Source organism: Piliocolobus tephrosceles, chromosome 19, assembly GCF_002776525.5.
Source record: "Piliocolobus tephrosceles isolate RC106 chromosome 19, ASM277652v3, whole genome shotgun sequence".
Taxonomy (NCBI): Eukaryota; Metazoa; Chordata; class Mammalia; order Primates; family Cercopithecidae; genus Piliocolobus; species Piliocolobus tephrosceles.
The window spans coordinates 37,229,335-37,242,432 of record NC_045452.1 but is presented as its reverse complement, the minus strand read 5'-3'; the positions used below and the strand labels follow the sequence as shown (position 1 = coordinate 37,242,432).

The 13,098-nt window shown below is 51.3% G+C and overlaps 1 protein-coding gene across 1 annotated transcript in view; it reads right to left on the bottom strand.

Moving 5' to 3' along the window:
* The window catches only part of C2CD2 (C2 calcium dependent domain containing 2), a 70,693-nt gene extending 58,075 nt beyond the window's left edge, over positions 1–12,618 (bottom strand). The window contains exons 1-2 of the mRNA XM_023192004.1: positions 12,098–12,618; positions 729–827 (exon numbers count right to left, since the gene is read on the bottom strand). Of these exons, the coding sequence (XP_023047772.1) occupies positions 729–827; positions 12,098–12,376 (378 nt within the window). The 5' untranslated portion in view covers positions 12,377–12,618. The remainder of the gene's footprint in view (positions 1–728; positions 828–12,097) is intronic.
* Between the last annotated feature and the right edge of the window lie 480 nt (positions 12,619–13,098).

Below are 13,098 nucleotides of genomic sequence, written 5' to 3'. Positions count from 1 at the left end.
TTTTATGCTTTATGGTATCTGATGAGTCTAGTAAGTTGAGCATATAAACTGTTAGCAACAGGAAAATGAATACTACATAACATCTACATAGTTCATATATATGTAAACATATGTATATAAATCTAGATATATCATAATATATAAAGTCTACAACAGGATGTACATATTTGAGCAACAGATATCAGATGCCCTGAGATATGATTCACCTGTTGAAGCTGTACAAATCAATGGTTTTTAATATATTCACAGAGTTCTACAACTAACACCACCAACAATTTTAGAACATTTCATCACCCCAACGTGAACCCTTCAGCCCATCAGCAGTCACTCTGCATTTTCCCCCAAGAGTCCCTCACCCAGGCCCTGGCAACACGAACCTCCTTTGTGTCCCTGCAGGTTTATCTACTCTGGATAGTTCATATAAATGGAATCACACAATATGAGGCTTTTTGTGTCCAGCGTTTTCTACTTGACACCTAATTTTCCGGGTTCATCCGCACTGGAGCGAGTGTCAGAATCTCACTCCTTTTCAAGGCGGAATAACGTTCCATTATGTGGACGGGTCACACTTTCTTCATCCACCCATCAGTTGATGGGCCAGATGGTTGTTTTGATTTTTTTTCCTACTGTAAGGGTTCTACATTTTCGATGATTCTAAACAAAGCAAACTGCCCGTCCCCGGCATCAAGTTCACTTCCTCCTGCAGGGAAAGGGGCTCCCGGGCTCACCTTCTCCTCCGCCGACCTGAGCACGCTGGAGACCTCCTGCACCGCCAGCTCCAGGGGTTGCTGCCGCGGGTCCTCCTCAAAGGACAGGAAAGGCGGGCCCTGGAACAGAGGGGTGGCATGAGGAGGGGCATGCACAGGAGGTGCTGCATCTTTTAAATTACACATCTGTTTAAAATTCTGAAAAATTAAGAAAATGTACTAACACGTCTTTCTGTTAACCCTGTGCTTCTAAATAGCAGCAGCGGCTAAATATCAGTAGGTTTGCACATCCAAGGAGCAGCTGCTGATGGCTTGTGCTCAGTGGGCAGGATTCAGTTATAGGAGAAGGCTGGGAAAGGACAGGAACCCAGGAGCGAAGCTGAAGATGCTGCAGGAAGCCTGTGAAGGGTATCTGGAATCTTCCTGCTGACAGCATAAGGAAAGAAACAGACTTTCGGGGTAGGGCCGCTTCGTGCACATTAGAGGATCTGTGGGTCTAGTGGTCACCTTGGCCGGCACAGTGGGCTCCGGCTGTGTCCTCCCTGATTGCGAGGGACAGTCCTCTCTCTACTCTGGTTGCTGTGGCACGGTTACTTAGGGTGTCCCCCATTCTCCTCTCCTACCCCCCAGGGCTGGTCTCTGCCTGGGATCTGAGAGGGTGGCCAAGATTCCTTGGCTGGAAATGAGCCCACCTGGTGGCTGCCCACAGAGTAGACTCCTTGGCCCCTACTTCACAGCCCTCTGGAGCCACCTGACCCCAAGGTTCACCTTTGCCCATGGCTCTGCATGTTCCCCCAGCATCCTTTCAGGAAACTCGGTCAGCTCATGTCTGTTCTGGTTCTTCCAATTAAAAATCTCCAAGCAAGGCCAGGCATGGTGGCTCACACCCGTAATCCCAGTACTTCGGGAGGCCAAGGCGGGCAGATCACTCAAGGCCAGCAGTTCAAGACCAGCCTGACCACACGACAAAACCCTGTCTCTACCAAAAATACAAAAATTAACTGGGTGTGGTGGCACACATGGGTAATCCCAGCTACTCAGGAAGCTGAGGCACAAGAATCACTCGCACCCAGGAGGTGAAGGTTTTATTTAGCTGGATCACATTCCAGCCTGGGCGACAGAGCAAGGCCCTGTCTCAAAGAGAAAAAATTAAATCTCCAAACAAGAGATGCAGAGATGCACAATTAAATAAACAGGACCACAAGGCAACAAGACCAACGTTTTATAATAAAGAAACCAGGGTTTATGTGACCAGTCAAGTCTTGCCCTTTCAAAACTAAGCTCTTGAAAGGCCAAATGTGTATGCCAACAACACAACCCCACACTGAAACTCTCCTTGAACTCTGTTCCTGACATGGTGTAGAAAGCACACCAGGTTTAAGTAAGCTCCGACTGGGTGGTTAAAAAACACGCAGCCCCACAGGCTCCCATTGTATCTCATCTCCACCGCAGTGAGCTACGTCCAGCTACAAGGCATGACCGAGGGTGGGAGACGGGAACTGGTGTAAAACCGTGCCATGGCGATTCCAGCAAGCATGGTGCAAGTGAGCAAGCAATGAGGTTATGCTGTGGCTATTTCTCAAGAATTCCCAATGACCCGAGTAAACCTAAAAGCGACAGAACATTTTGATTTATACACTACTAACCTCACCCTGTTCTTGCACTATCTACCTCATCCCCCAAAAATCAGCAAAGAATTAAATGCACTGCTCAAGAGGGATGAAATCACAGTTTCGGGGCTGCTCTGCTGGCATTCCCTGTGGTGGGAGCTTGTTTGGGTGGGACCTGCTGGCCAGGGCCACGGCCACGCTGTGAGCTTGGTGATGAGACAGTTCTGTACAACAGGCTCTCTGGCCTGAGAGAACAGAACCCAGCACAGAGAACAGTGCCAGGCAGAGAACCATGAGCAGGCAACATGCCAGCAGCTGGGAGGATGCAGTGGAGAAACAATGTACCTTCTGTAGTAGTCTAAAGATACGACGTTGCCCTACACCAGCCTAGGTGCAGACTCATGCTTCCCTGGGGCAGCAGATGCAGTGTTTACCCTCTTCCCTTGCTACCTTCTGAATTCAAACCTTGGAAAGAGTTTGCAGTGGGGCGCGGTGGCTCACGCCTGTAATCCCAGCACTTTGGGAGGCCGAGGCGGGCGGATCACAAGGTCAGGAGATCAAGACCATCCTGGCTAACATGGTGAAACCCCATCTCTACTAAAAATACAAAAAAGTTAGCCAGGCTTGGTGGCAGGCGCCTGTAATCCCAGCTACTCGGGAGGCTGAGGCAGGAGAATGGCGTGAACCCGGGAGGCGGAGCTTGCAATGAGCCGAGATCACACCACTGCACTCCAGCCTGGGCGACAGAGCGAGACCCCGTCTCAAAAGAAAAAAAAAAAAAAAAAAAGAGTTTGCTGGGAAACGTAAGGTCAAGAGGTGGTCTCACAAAGAAAATGAGTTATTAAGAGAGATTGCTTTTCCTTTTCTGATCTGCCAAGTCCTTGAGTTTCAGGAGCAGGGTGTGCCTGCCTGCCACACACAACCACAAATTCAGATATCTCTGCATCTCTGCTGCTGTGTCAATGCTGAGAGACCCCATTCCACTTAGACTAAAGGAAGACTTTGTGTCCACATGGAAAAAGAAACATACAAGAATTGCCAGGAAAACACTGAAAAAGGAAGACAAGGGTAACTAGCTCCACCAAATATTAAAACAGACTATAGAAACCCCATAATTAAAACTGTGTGGCTGTGGTGCACCAACAAACACATGCACTACAAATGAACAATATAACCACCCTGAAGGGGATGGGAAAAATACAGATATAACCTAAGAAGTTTGGAAAACTGCATCTTGACTGCACATAAATGCTGTAATCCAGCAAATGTGTTTCATAGGTTGGGAACTCAGAAACTACTTATGCATATACTAGAACTGAACATATAAGTAGTAGGTAAATAACACAGCAGATGTCCAATGTCTTACTCTTGGAGAAGCGAGTTAAGAATAAGAAAGGGAAAAAACTAAAATGAACTCTGTTGGACTAGAACCCAAGGTACAGGATACAATCATGATTTTTAAGATAAACACAGAGAGAAATACACAGAAATATAGACACGTGCACACATGTTGGTATACACATATATGTTTGCTACTGCTGAACACTGAAGCACTGAAGGGGAGCAATGAGAACCAAGTGGTAATGAACACACCCAATGCCTAGGTCTTGGTTTCTAAACACTTCTCCAATAAAAGGAATCAGGGATGCGTGAAGAAGTGGCTGAATCCAGGGCCTGTGGGGAGCCAAAAACAAACATTTTGTGGAAACATGAAGGAAATGAAAAAAAAAAAAAAAGTGGGCTTCATGGAAGAACACAAGAGGCTACTCTCAAAGGAGCACCCTGAAGGCCCAAAGGAGAACAACTTAAGCAACTGATTTGGTTTGGCTCTGTTTGTAATCCCCACGTGTCAAGGGAGGGCCCTGTAATCCCCATCTGTAGAGGGAGGGAGGTGACTGGATCATGGGGCGGTCTCTCCCATGCTGTCCTCATGATAGTGAGTTCTCATAAGATCTGATGCTTTCATAAGTGTTTGGAAGTTCCTCCTTCCTTCTTCCCTCTCCTGCCACCTTGTGAAGAAGGTGCCTGCTTCCCCTACCACCATGATTGTAAGTTTCCTGAGGCTTCCCCAGCCATGTGGAACTGTGAGTCATTAAATGTCTTTCCTTTATCAATTACCCACTCTCAGGGAAGTCCTTCAAAGCAGTGTGAAAACAAACTGATACAACAAGATAATAAATAGTGATAGTATGGGATTATAACCTATAGAATAAAATAAATACCCATTGAGTCCATATTGAGCTACACAATCAGATACATATCTCATTGGAGGAGAAATGACAGATGTCTCCTGCAGTAGAGTTCCAAATAATAAAGACAGCAAGGAAGAGGAAACAAAGTCACCATCAAGCGAACTGCACCTGCGTCATCACTGTACACAAGATATACCAATGGTTGCGAAATCAGTGAGGAAAAGTTTGAGGAGCGACGGGATCTGCACAGGCTCAAAGTATGTCCCCACTCTACCTGTTAACTACAGCAGGAAAGATATAAGGAGGTGACATGATGTGGATCTGTGTCCCTGCCCAAATCTCATCTTGAATTGTAATCTCCAGTGTCGCCAGAGGGGCCTAGTGGGAGGTGACCGGATCATGGTGGGGGAAGTTCTAATGAATGGTTTAGCACCATCCCCACGTGGTACTGTACATTGAGTGAGTTCTCATGAGATCTAGATGTTTAAAAGTGTGTAGCACCTCCTTCCTCTTTCTCTCCCCCCTGTTCCGGGTCATAGAAGATGAGCCTGCTCCCCTTCACCTTCCACCATGATTGTAAGTTTCCTGAGGCCTCCCCGGAAGCAGAATCTGCCATGCTTCCTGGACGGCAGAATCATCAGTCAATTAAACCTCTTTTCTTATAAACTACCAGTCTCAGGCATTTCTTTCGGCAATGCAAGAATGGACTAATACAGGAGGAGACATAAAATACAAGAGGATGACCCCAGTAGAACTCACCTTAAGCAAGGCACCAAGCTCAGCATCCACTGCAACAAGACACACTGACGTCACAAGCCCCAGACACAGTGCACACCACTTCTGTGGTTTGTATAACTTCACTCCAACCATATGAAAATGCCAGGCAAATGGAAAGACAGTCAGCAAAATAATGATCAATAGTCTTCAGTTATCAAGGTCATAAAAACAAAGGAAGACTGAAAAACCCTGACAGACTGCAGGTGATGAAGTCACAACTCAACGCCACAGGTACCCTTAATGGGAATCTAGAACGATACCAGGAGACAGGTGGAAAACTGGTGAAATTCAAAGAAGGCCTTCGCTTTAGTCATTAGGCGTTGTGACAATGTTTTTTTGTTTTTTTTTTTTTTTTTTTTTGAGACGGAGTCTGGCTCTGTCTCCCAGGCTGGAGTGCAATGGCCGGATCTCAGCTCACTGCAAGCTCCGCCTCCCGGGTTTACACCATTCTCCTGCCTCAGCCTCCCAAGTAGCTGGGACTACAGGTGCCCGCCACCTCGCCCGGCTAGGTTTTCGTATTTTTAGTAGAGACGGGGTTTCACTGTGTTAGCCAGGATGGTCTCGATCTCCTGACCCCGTGATACGCCCGTCTCGGCCTCCCAAAGTGCTGGGATTACAGGCTTGAGCCACCGCGCCCGGCCGTGACAATGTTAATGTTCCTTCCTTCCTTCCTTCCTTCCTTCCTTCCTTCCTTCCTTCTCTCTCTCTCTCTTTTTCTTTCTCTCTCTCTCTCTTTTGAGACGGAGTTTCACTCTTGTTGCCCAGGCTGGAGTACAATGGCACAATCTTGGCTCACTGCAATCTCTGCCTCCCGGGTCAAGCGATTCTCCTGCCTCAGCCTCCCAAGTAGCTGGGATTACAGGCACCTGCCACCGCACCCAGCTAATTTTGTATTTTTAGTAGGGCTTCTCAATGTTGGTCAGGCTGGTCTTGAACTCTTGACCTCAGGTGATCCGTCCGCCAGCTGTGGTTATGCAAGGCTGAGCGAGGAATATATGGAAGCTGAATTATTTTCAACTTTTCTGTGAAAGCAGTTCAAAAAAAAAAGTTCAAAAAGTAAGACTTTAAAGAGAGCAGCCTACCTTTATTGTCTCACTATGTACCAGGCATCTTGCTAAACGCCTCACACAGATCTGATCTCACCGCTAGGAGAGTGGATTTTGTTTTCTGGATTGAACCCAAAGTTTTCCCTCCTGCAGATGATGCACAGAGACTCTCCCAGGATCGCACAGCTGGGAAGGCAGAGCTGGAGCACCAAGCAAACCCACACCCAGCTCCAGAGCTTCCCCACAGGCTCTTCCACGGGCTGAAGAAGCGCCTTCACTCCTCAGCAACCTACCAGGGGCCCGCGGGAATGGAAGTTAGCGTTGGGGGAATTTTAGTTGATGTGAACACTACACCCACACTTTCCTGAATTCCTGTCTTGTTGGGAGAATGGGTGAGTGCAAAGAACAAACTGAACTGGCGCCTATTCCTGGGTTTTGCATTGATGACTTGCAAAGTCATCAGAGCCTCCTTTAATGTTGATGCTTTAGAAGTGAAAAACAAAGCACATTAAACAGCTTGTTTTGCCCAGGCCTGGCCGGCTCCCAAGACAGAAGGCCTGAGTCCAGATGGAGGAATGGGCATCACCACTGTTTCTCCTCCTCCAGAGGCCCATCATTCACCCCACTGAGACCACAGCCTGCCGCGAGCCGGCTTTATGCTGGGCACTGGGACTGGCTCTGCCTGGACGGCCCCTGGCTCTTCCCCAGCTCATAATGCCAGGAGCTGACCAGGGCATAAGTGACTCCAGGGGGTCGGGAGGAGGGCAGGGTGGGGAGCATCCTGGCTGAAGGGGAGGATCAGGGACCTCTGAGCCAAGACCCAAAAGATTTAGAGAAGTTAAATAAGCAGAAAAAAAGATAAGAATTCCAAACAAAAGGAATGACCTGTGGCAAGGCCTGATACAGGAAAGGTCCCTGGACACTGGAGCAACAGAAGGGGTCACGGTGGAGAGTGCAGGGTTCACAGCCCCAAAAAGGCCCAAGTTCCTTCTACTGGAGGAGGCAAGGGCAGCTCCATGGCCCTTCCCCCCAGTGGCTGCCACCGTTCTACCAACTGGCTTCCTACACCACAGTCACTGTCATCGGTCAAGGAGTTTGGACTTTGTGAGCACAACTGGAAGGTCATTATATAATGCAAAGACTCTGAAGTCTGGTGGCCACTTTGTTTACTTTGTAAATGCAGAAACTTCTATTCAAGTCAGTGCTATTAATAACATGTTCCAAGTCCACACAGCATCTTTCTTTTTTTTTTTTTTAAAAAGACCACAAATTGTTTGATAGTTATAGTCTTGATCATTTGCATTTGGAACATTCCTTTAAAGAAACCCTGGGCTGAAGGACTAAAGAAACAAACAGCACTGGGGACCCTCCTCGTCCGGGGCCTCATCCCACTCAGGTGGGCCGCTACTAGACAAGCCCAGAGCGCAGGCCACAGAACACAGGCCTCACTTCGGGACGGGTGCTGCCCACACGTGGTCCTGACAGCATCAGCCTTGGGAGGAGTGCTACGCAGCCCACGGGCAGGGGCCATCGGCGGCAAGCACGCTGGATCCCAGAGTCAAGGAGACTGTGGGACAGCAGTCCCGGAGACTCCCAAGGGGGTGTCAAGGGTGTAACTGATGATCATGAACTACTTCGTAAATACTGATGTAATCACAGGGGAGCAAAAGGAAAATCTCAACTGGTGCTTTTGGATACCATAATATCAGTTCTCAGTCTAAGGAGCCTGACCTGAGACTGAGCCAGTTCTGGGATCTTCTGTTCTCTATGACCAAAGAGTGATCACATCGATGGGAATTAGGTGTCTGCAACACCACACCAAGTGGAGAGGCAAGAGTCAAAGCTCAAACAACTGCTTTTAGGTGGTGCTGGATGAAAGAGGAACTCTATTTACCCTGTTGGTGGGAGTGCAAATTAGTTCAACCATTGTGGAAGACAGTGTGGCGATTCCTCAAGGATCTAGAACTAGAAATACCATTTGACCCAGCAATCCCATTACTGGGTATATACTCAAAGGACTATAAATCATGCTACTATAAAGACACATGCACATGGATGTTTACTGCAGCATTATTCACAATAGCAAAGACTTGGAACCAACCCAAATACCTATCAATGATAGACTGGATTAAGAAAATGTGGCACATATATACCATGGAATACTATGGAGCCATAAAAAAGGATGAGTTCATGTCCTCCGTAGGGACATGGATGCAGCTGGAAACCAGCATTCTCAGCAAACTATCACAAGGACAGAAAACCAAACACCGCATGTTCTCACTCATAGGTGGGAGTTGAACAACAAGAACACATGGACACAGGGCGGGGAACATCACACACCAGGGCCTATCGGGGGGTGGGGGACTGGGGGAGGAATAGCATTCAGACAAATACCTAATGTAAATGATGAGCTGATGGGTGCAGCAAACCAACATGGCACATGTATACCTATGTAACAAACCTGCACGTTGCACACATGTACCCTAGAACTTAAAGTATAACAATAAAAAACAAGAAAGAGTAACTTTGATGGATGGCAGGTGTGTTCTAGCAGCTTCTCACCAGTGATTCTCAACCATGGGACACCCTCACAGTGTGCTCCCAAAGCCTACTGAGGCGAATGTGGGGGGCAGGCATGTGTGTCGCTAAGCTCTCTGGGCAGGACTCTGTGATCTCTGCATACCTGGCGTCCACCTGGCCAGCCGGCAGATCAGCAATGTTTTCCTCTGAGGTCAGCGCAAATCACTGTCACATAAAATTTAGAACCCTTGCTGGAGTGAGGGTGGGAATCCCAGGTCCCCTGCGATATGGGGAGTCTACGCTGCTGCAGTGGTCATCAGAGAGCACGAGGACTCCTCCAGTGCTGCCCAGTCCTTGGATCCTGGGAGGTGCGAGCCCCACTGTTTGGGATAACACATTAACAACTCTATTCTCTGAGCCATTCTCGCTGGCTCTCATTTAAAGGAAACATTTAGGTCTCCAAGTTGAAACTGCTTCCCACAAGGGAACAGGCTGCAGCCACTGATGGGCAGACCTCAGCAAATTCCTCCAACTCATGGGCCTCAGTCTCCTCTTCTGGAGAAGGAAGGGGCTTGGGTAGAAGAGTTTAGGGTTTCTTTCTATCTTAAAATACAAAGGTGGGGTAAAACTTGGAATGGGAGGAGTTAGTGTCTCCGTTGTATAAAAAACTCCACTTTTCAGACAGAATGCTGGATGTGATTAAGTTATTACCAGGTCTTCTCAATCCCTAAGTGACAGGCCAAGAACTGGTCTCCTCCCTGGGTAGGACAGAGTGACATCAGGACAAAGCAGAGGCAGGAGGGGGAGCACTAAGCTGTGGCTCTCCGGGCAAGAGCGGGCTCGGAGTGTCAGCCCTAATCCGGGATTAGTGGGAATTGAGGTGGGGGAGGGCAGCGAGAAACTCCTGCCAGAGTCAGGGCAGCCACGAATGGACATAGCAGCCCCTGCTCTCCCACACGGCCATCACTGTCACAACAGCGACGGCCCAGGATGCTCAGATGTGTGTGACAATCACCAGACTCAGGGCGGCCAGGAATGCAAACAGCACCACCTGCTCACCCACAATGCCATCACTGACACAGCAGCGATGGCTCAGGATGCGGGGAGGGTGTGTGACCATCACTCATAGGGAGCCCAGTCACCCAGATCCTATCTGCCTGCAAAACGTTCCATTTGAATGGAAATGAAATGACATTCCCAGGCATCAGGGCTGTGTTCCCCCACCCCAGTCCCAGGAAAGTAAGCAATACCAAAGACTGACATCACAGAACTAATGGACTATGTCCATGCAAATATGGCAGAGATGGTACTGGGTTGCTGTGAGCATGAATCCAGGACACTGTTGCCTCTTCCAGGCAGGAAGTCAGGAGAGACAGGGGTCTGAGACTGCAGTGTGTGGCCAACAGCAGAGAGAGAACAGAAAAGGTGCAAACAAGCTGAGACCCTCTCTCCTCTCCCTGAATGCAAACCCTCCCTGATCCCACACAAAGACTCAGGTAAAAAGCTTTTATCCAAAACTTTCAAATATTCCCTTCAGTGTTCTCAGATTGACTTGACCAGCCCAAGACAGATGCCAGGGCGGAGACGTCCTCTTTCTGCCCCTCCACACCTCAGGCAGATGGGAATATGGAAGGATCATATCCAAGGGGATCATATTTTCTGAAGCCAATCCATACATGTCAGGAAACAAACCATCTCAAATATACAGAAGGTAGGGTCGCTGCCTCTGGGCCTGAAACTCCAGAGTTAGAAGCAGAACTCACAGGTCATTCACCCAACACTCGCCTGCCTCCTACAAAGGGCACGGATGAGACTGGTGCCCAATCGCGCCACCAGCCTGGAGGGGACTCAGCCTCAGAAGCCTTGATACCAGGTCAATCAGGGGTCAGTGACGGCAGCTTCCCGGGGAAATACCTGCATTTGCTCCTGGATGTGAGGCCAACAGGAGTGCAGGGCTCCCACAAGAGACCACTGGTTTCCCTGAGAAACTCTTCAGCTCTGGACAGCTGAGGCACAGATGCTGGGCACCAGGACAAAAGTCAGTCGACTGACCCTGAAGCCTTTTTTCCTCCAAAAAGTACAGTCATTTATGTTCTTTTTCAAGAGTTCACAACAAGGTCTCTTGATTTCCTGGATGTCTGCTAACTGATAGTCAAAGGTTTTTTGTTTTTTAATTCCATGGCCATGTCTTCCAAGGCCATGGTGCAAGGACCAGGCACAGGGCCTGCCGTGGAATATTTTGAAGGTTGATGGGGCCGGACATTCAAAATGAGCAATTCTGCTATTTCCACAGCGAATGACCACTGAGCTTTACATGTAGATGCAGGAAACTGTGGCTTGGAAGGGCGGAGCAGCGGCCAAGACTAGGGGTACCTCCCCAAACTTACCCAGGCTCCAACTCCTCCTGTGAAATGCCTAAGAACAAACAGTACCTGCCAGGAACTTGTCATTAAACTAAGATGTCTTAGAAGCAAAAATAAGTCAAGGAGCAATCAGCGACTACAGAAACGCCCACAGGACTGTGAGGCAGCAGAGGTAAGACATGAGGCCCTTAGCTTGCAGGCCAGGGCAGCTGGGCTCACATGCCAACTCTGCCGCCCATGAGCTGTGTGGCACTGGGCAGGCTGCCTGCCGTCTCTGGGCCTCGGTTTCCTCATCTGTAAAACAGTGATAACACCTATGTCCCAGGAGTTGTGAGGATTCAGAGATGGCAGAAGCACCGAAAGCCTCGGTAGGTTGTCTGCCCAGCGGCTGGCCCTCAGCAAACGGTCGCTGTTTTTATATGCCAAGGAATGCAAGTCTTTGGAGATAAATTCTTGGTGAAATTCAGCTCTATGAGAGGTGGAAGCACATTGGGGTCACAGCTATTCATGTATCATGTGCCAGCTCAGTGAGTGTCCGATCGGGCACGGGAATTCGCGCCAGGACTCCAGGCAGGGGAGGTACCGACTGGCGCGGATGAGCGCTACTGACAGTCCCTCCAACCGCCAGCCTGTCCCTCGGGGAGCCCAGGGCCCGGCGCACCTGCCGTTTGGAGAATAAAATGAATCACTTTGTCTTGTCTCCCAGTCAAGGGTCCTCGCTCCCCCGTCTCTCTCCTAACTCTCGAGGATGCTCTGCGCTGAGGGGAGGACTCAACACTTCGCCTGGGTCAGGGACTGCGGCGACGCCTCCAGGAAAGAGCTCGGCCCGGACAGACCGCCCCGGCATCGGCCGCCCCCCGGCCCGCAGTCCCGGAAACTCACCCCTTTCCTCTCGGCCTCCTCGTTCAGGGCGGTCACCCAGGCCGCCTGCCACTGGCTCCTCCAGCTGCCCAGCGTCAGGATCCAGGAGAGCAGCGCGTCGGACCCCGGGCGCTGCCCCTCTCCATGCTCCACCGCCCGCCGCTGGGGCTGGGGTCGCGCCCTGGCCAGCGCCCACTGCGCCAGGTACAGGCCTACCGTGGCCAGCGCCGCGACGAAGAGCGACACCAGCGCGAGCCACTGCGCCTCCCCAAGCCACGAGCCCAGCCGGGCCATAGCCATGGCGCATCCCCGGCCCGCCTCGCCCCAACTTCCCCGGCGCCCCGGGCCGGAGCGGCGGACTCAGGACACGCGCTGGCGGCGGCCGCGGCGCGCGGGGGGCGTGGAGGGGGCGCGGCGGGGTCGGAGCCCGGCGAGGAGCGTGGCCCGGGGCCTCCGGGCGGGGCAAGCGGGGAGGAAATGCGCGGCGGCCGCGGCCGGGGCTGGGCGAAAGCCCCGCACACCTGCGGAACAGGGGCGCGAGCGGACCCCGCGGCCGGCGCTCCCGACTCGGCGTCAGGGAAGTTCCTGGGCCGCGGCCGGGCGCGCTTCCTCCTGCGCGCGCCGCTCCGGGCGTCCCGCCCGCGGCCCAGCAGTGGCCGGAGGAGGCTCGGGCCGCGGGGCGGGGCGGGGCGGGGGCGGTGCCCGAGGGAGGGGGCGCGGCTGGGCCTGCGGGGGCCGCCGTTCTTCCCCCTGCTACCAACGCGGCCCGCCCCCGCCCCCTTAAAGGCCCAGCCGCCAGGGCCCCGCCACGTGCGCGCGCCGCCAGCCCCTCCGGCGCCTGCCCGCGGGCCGCGAGATGACCCGGGCCTCCGGATTCATCAGCCTGACCCTGGCGGCTGCTGTGCGGCTGCCTGGCTTGGCTCGTGTGCGCGCTTGCACAAGTGCGTGTGTGTGCACACGTGTGAGTGTGCGTGTGCACAGCGCGCAGTCAGGGTGATCTCGAGGACTGCCATTTGCTATCC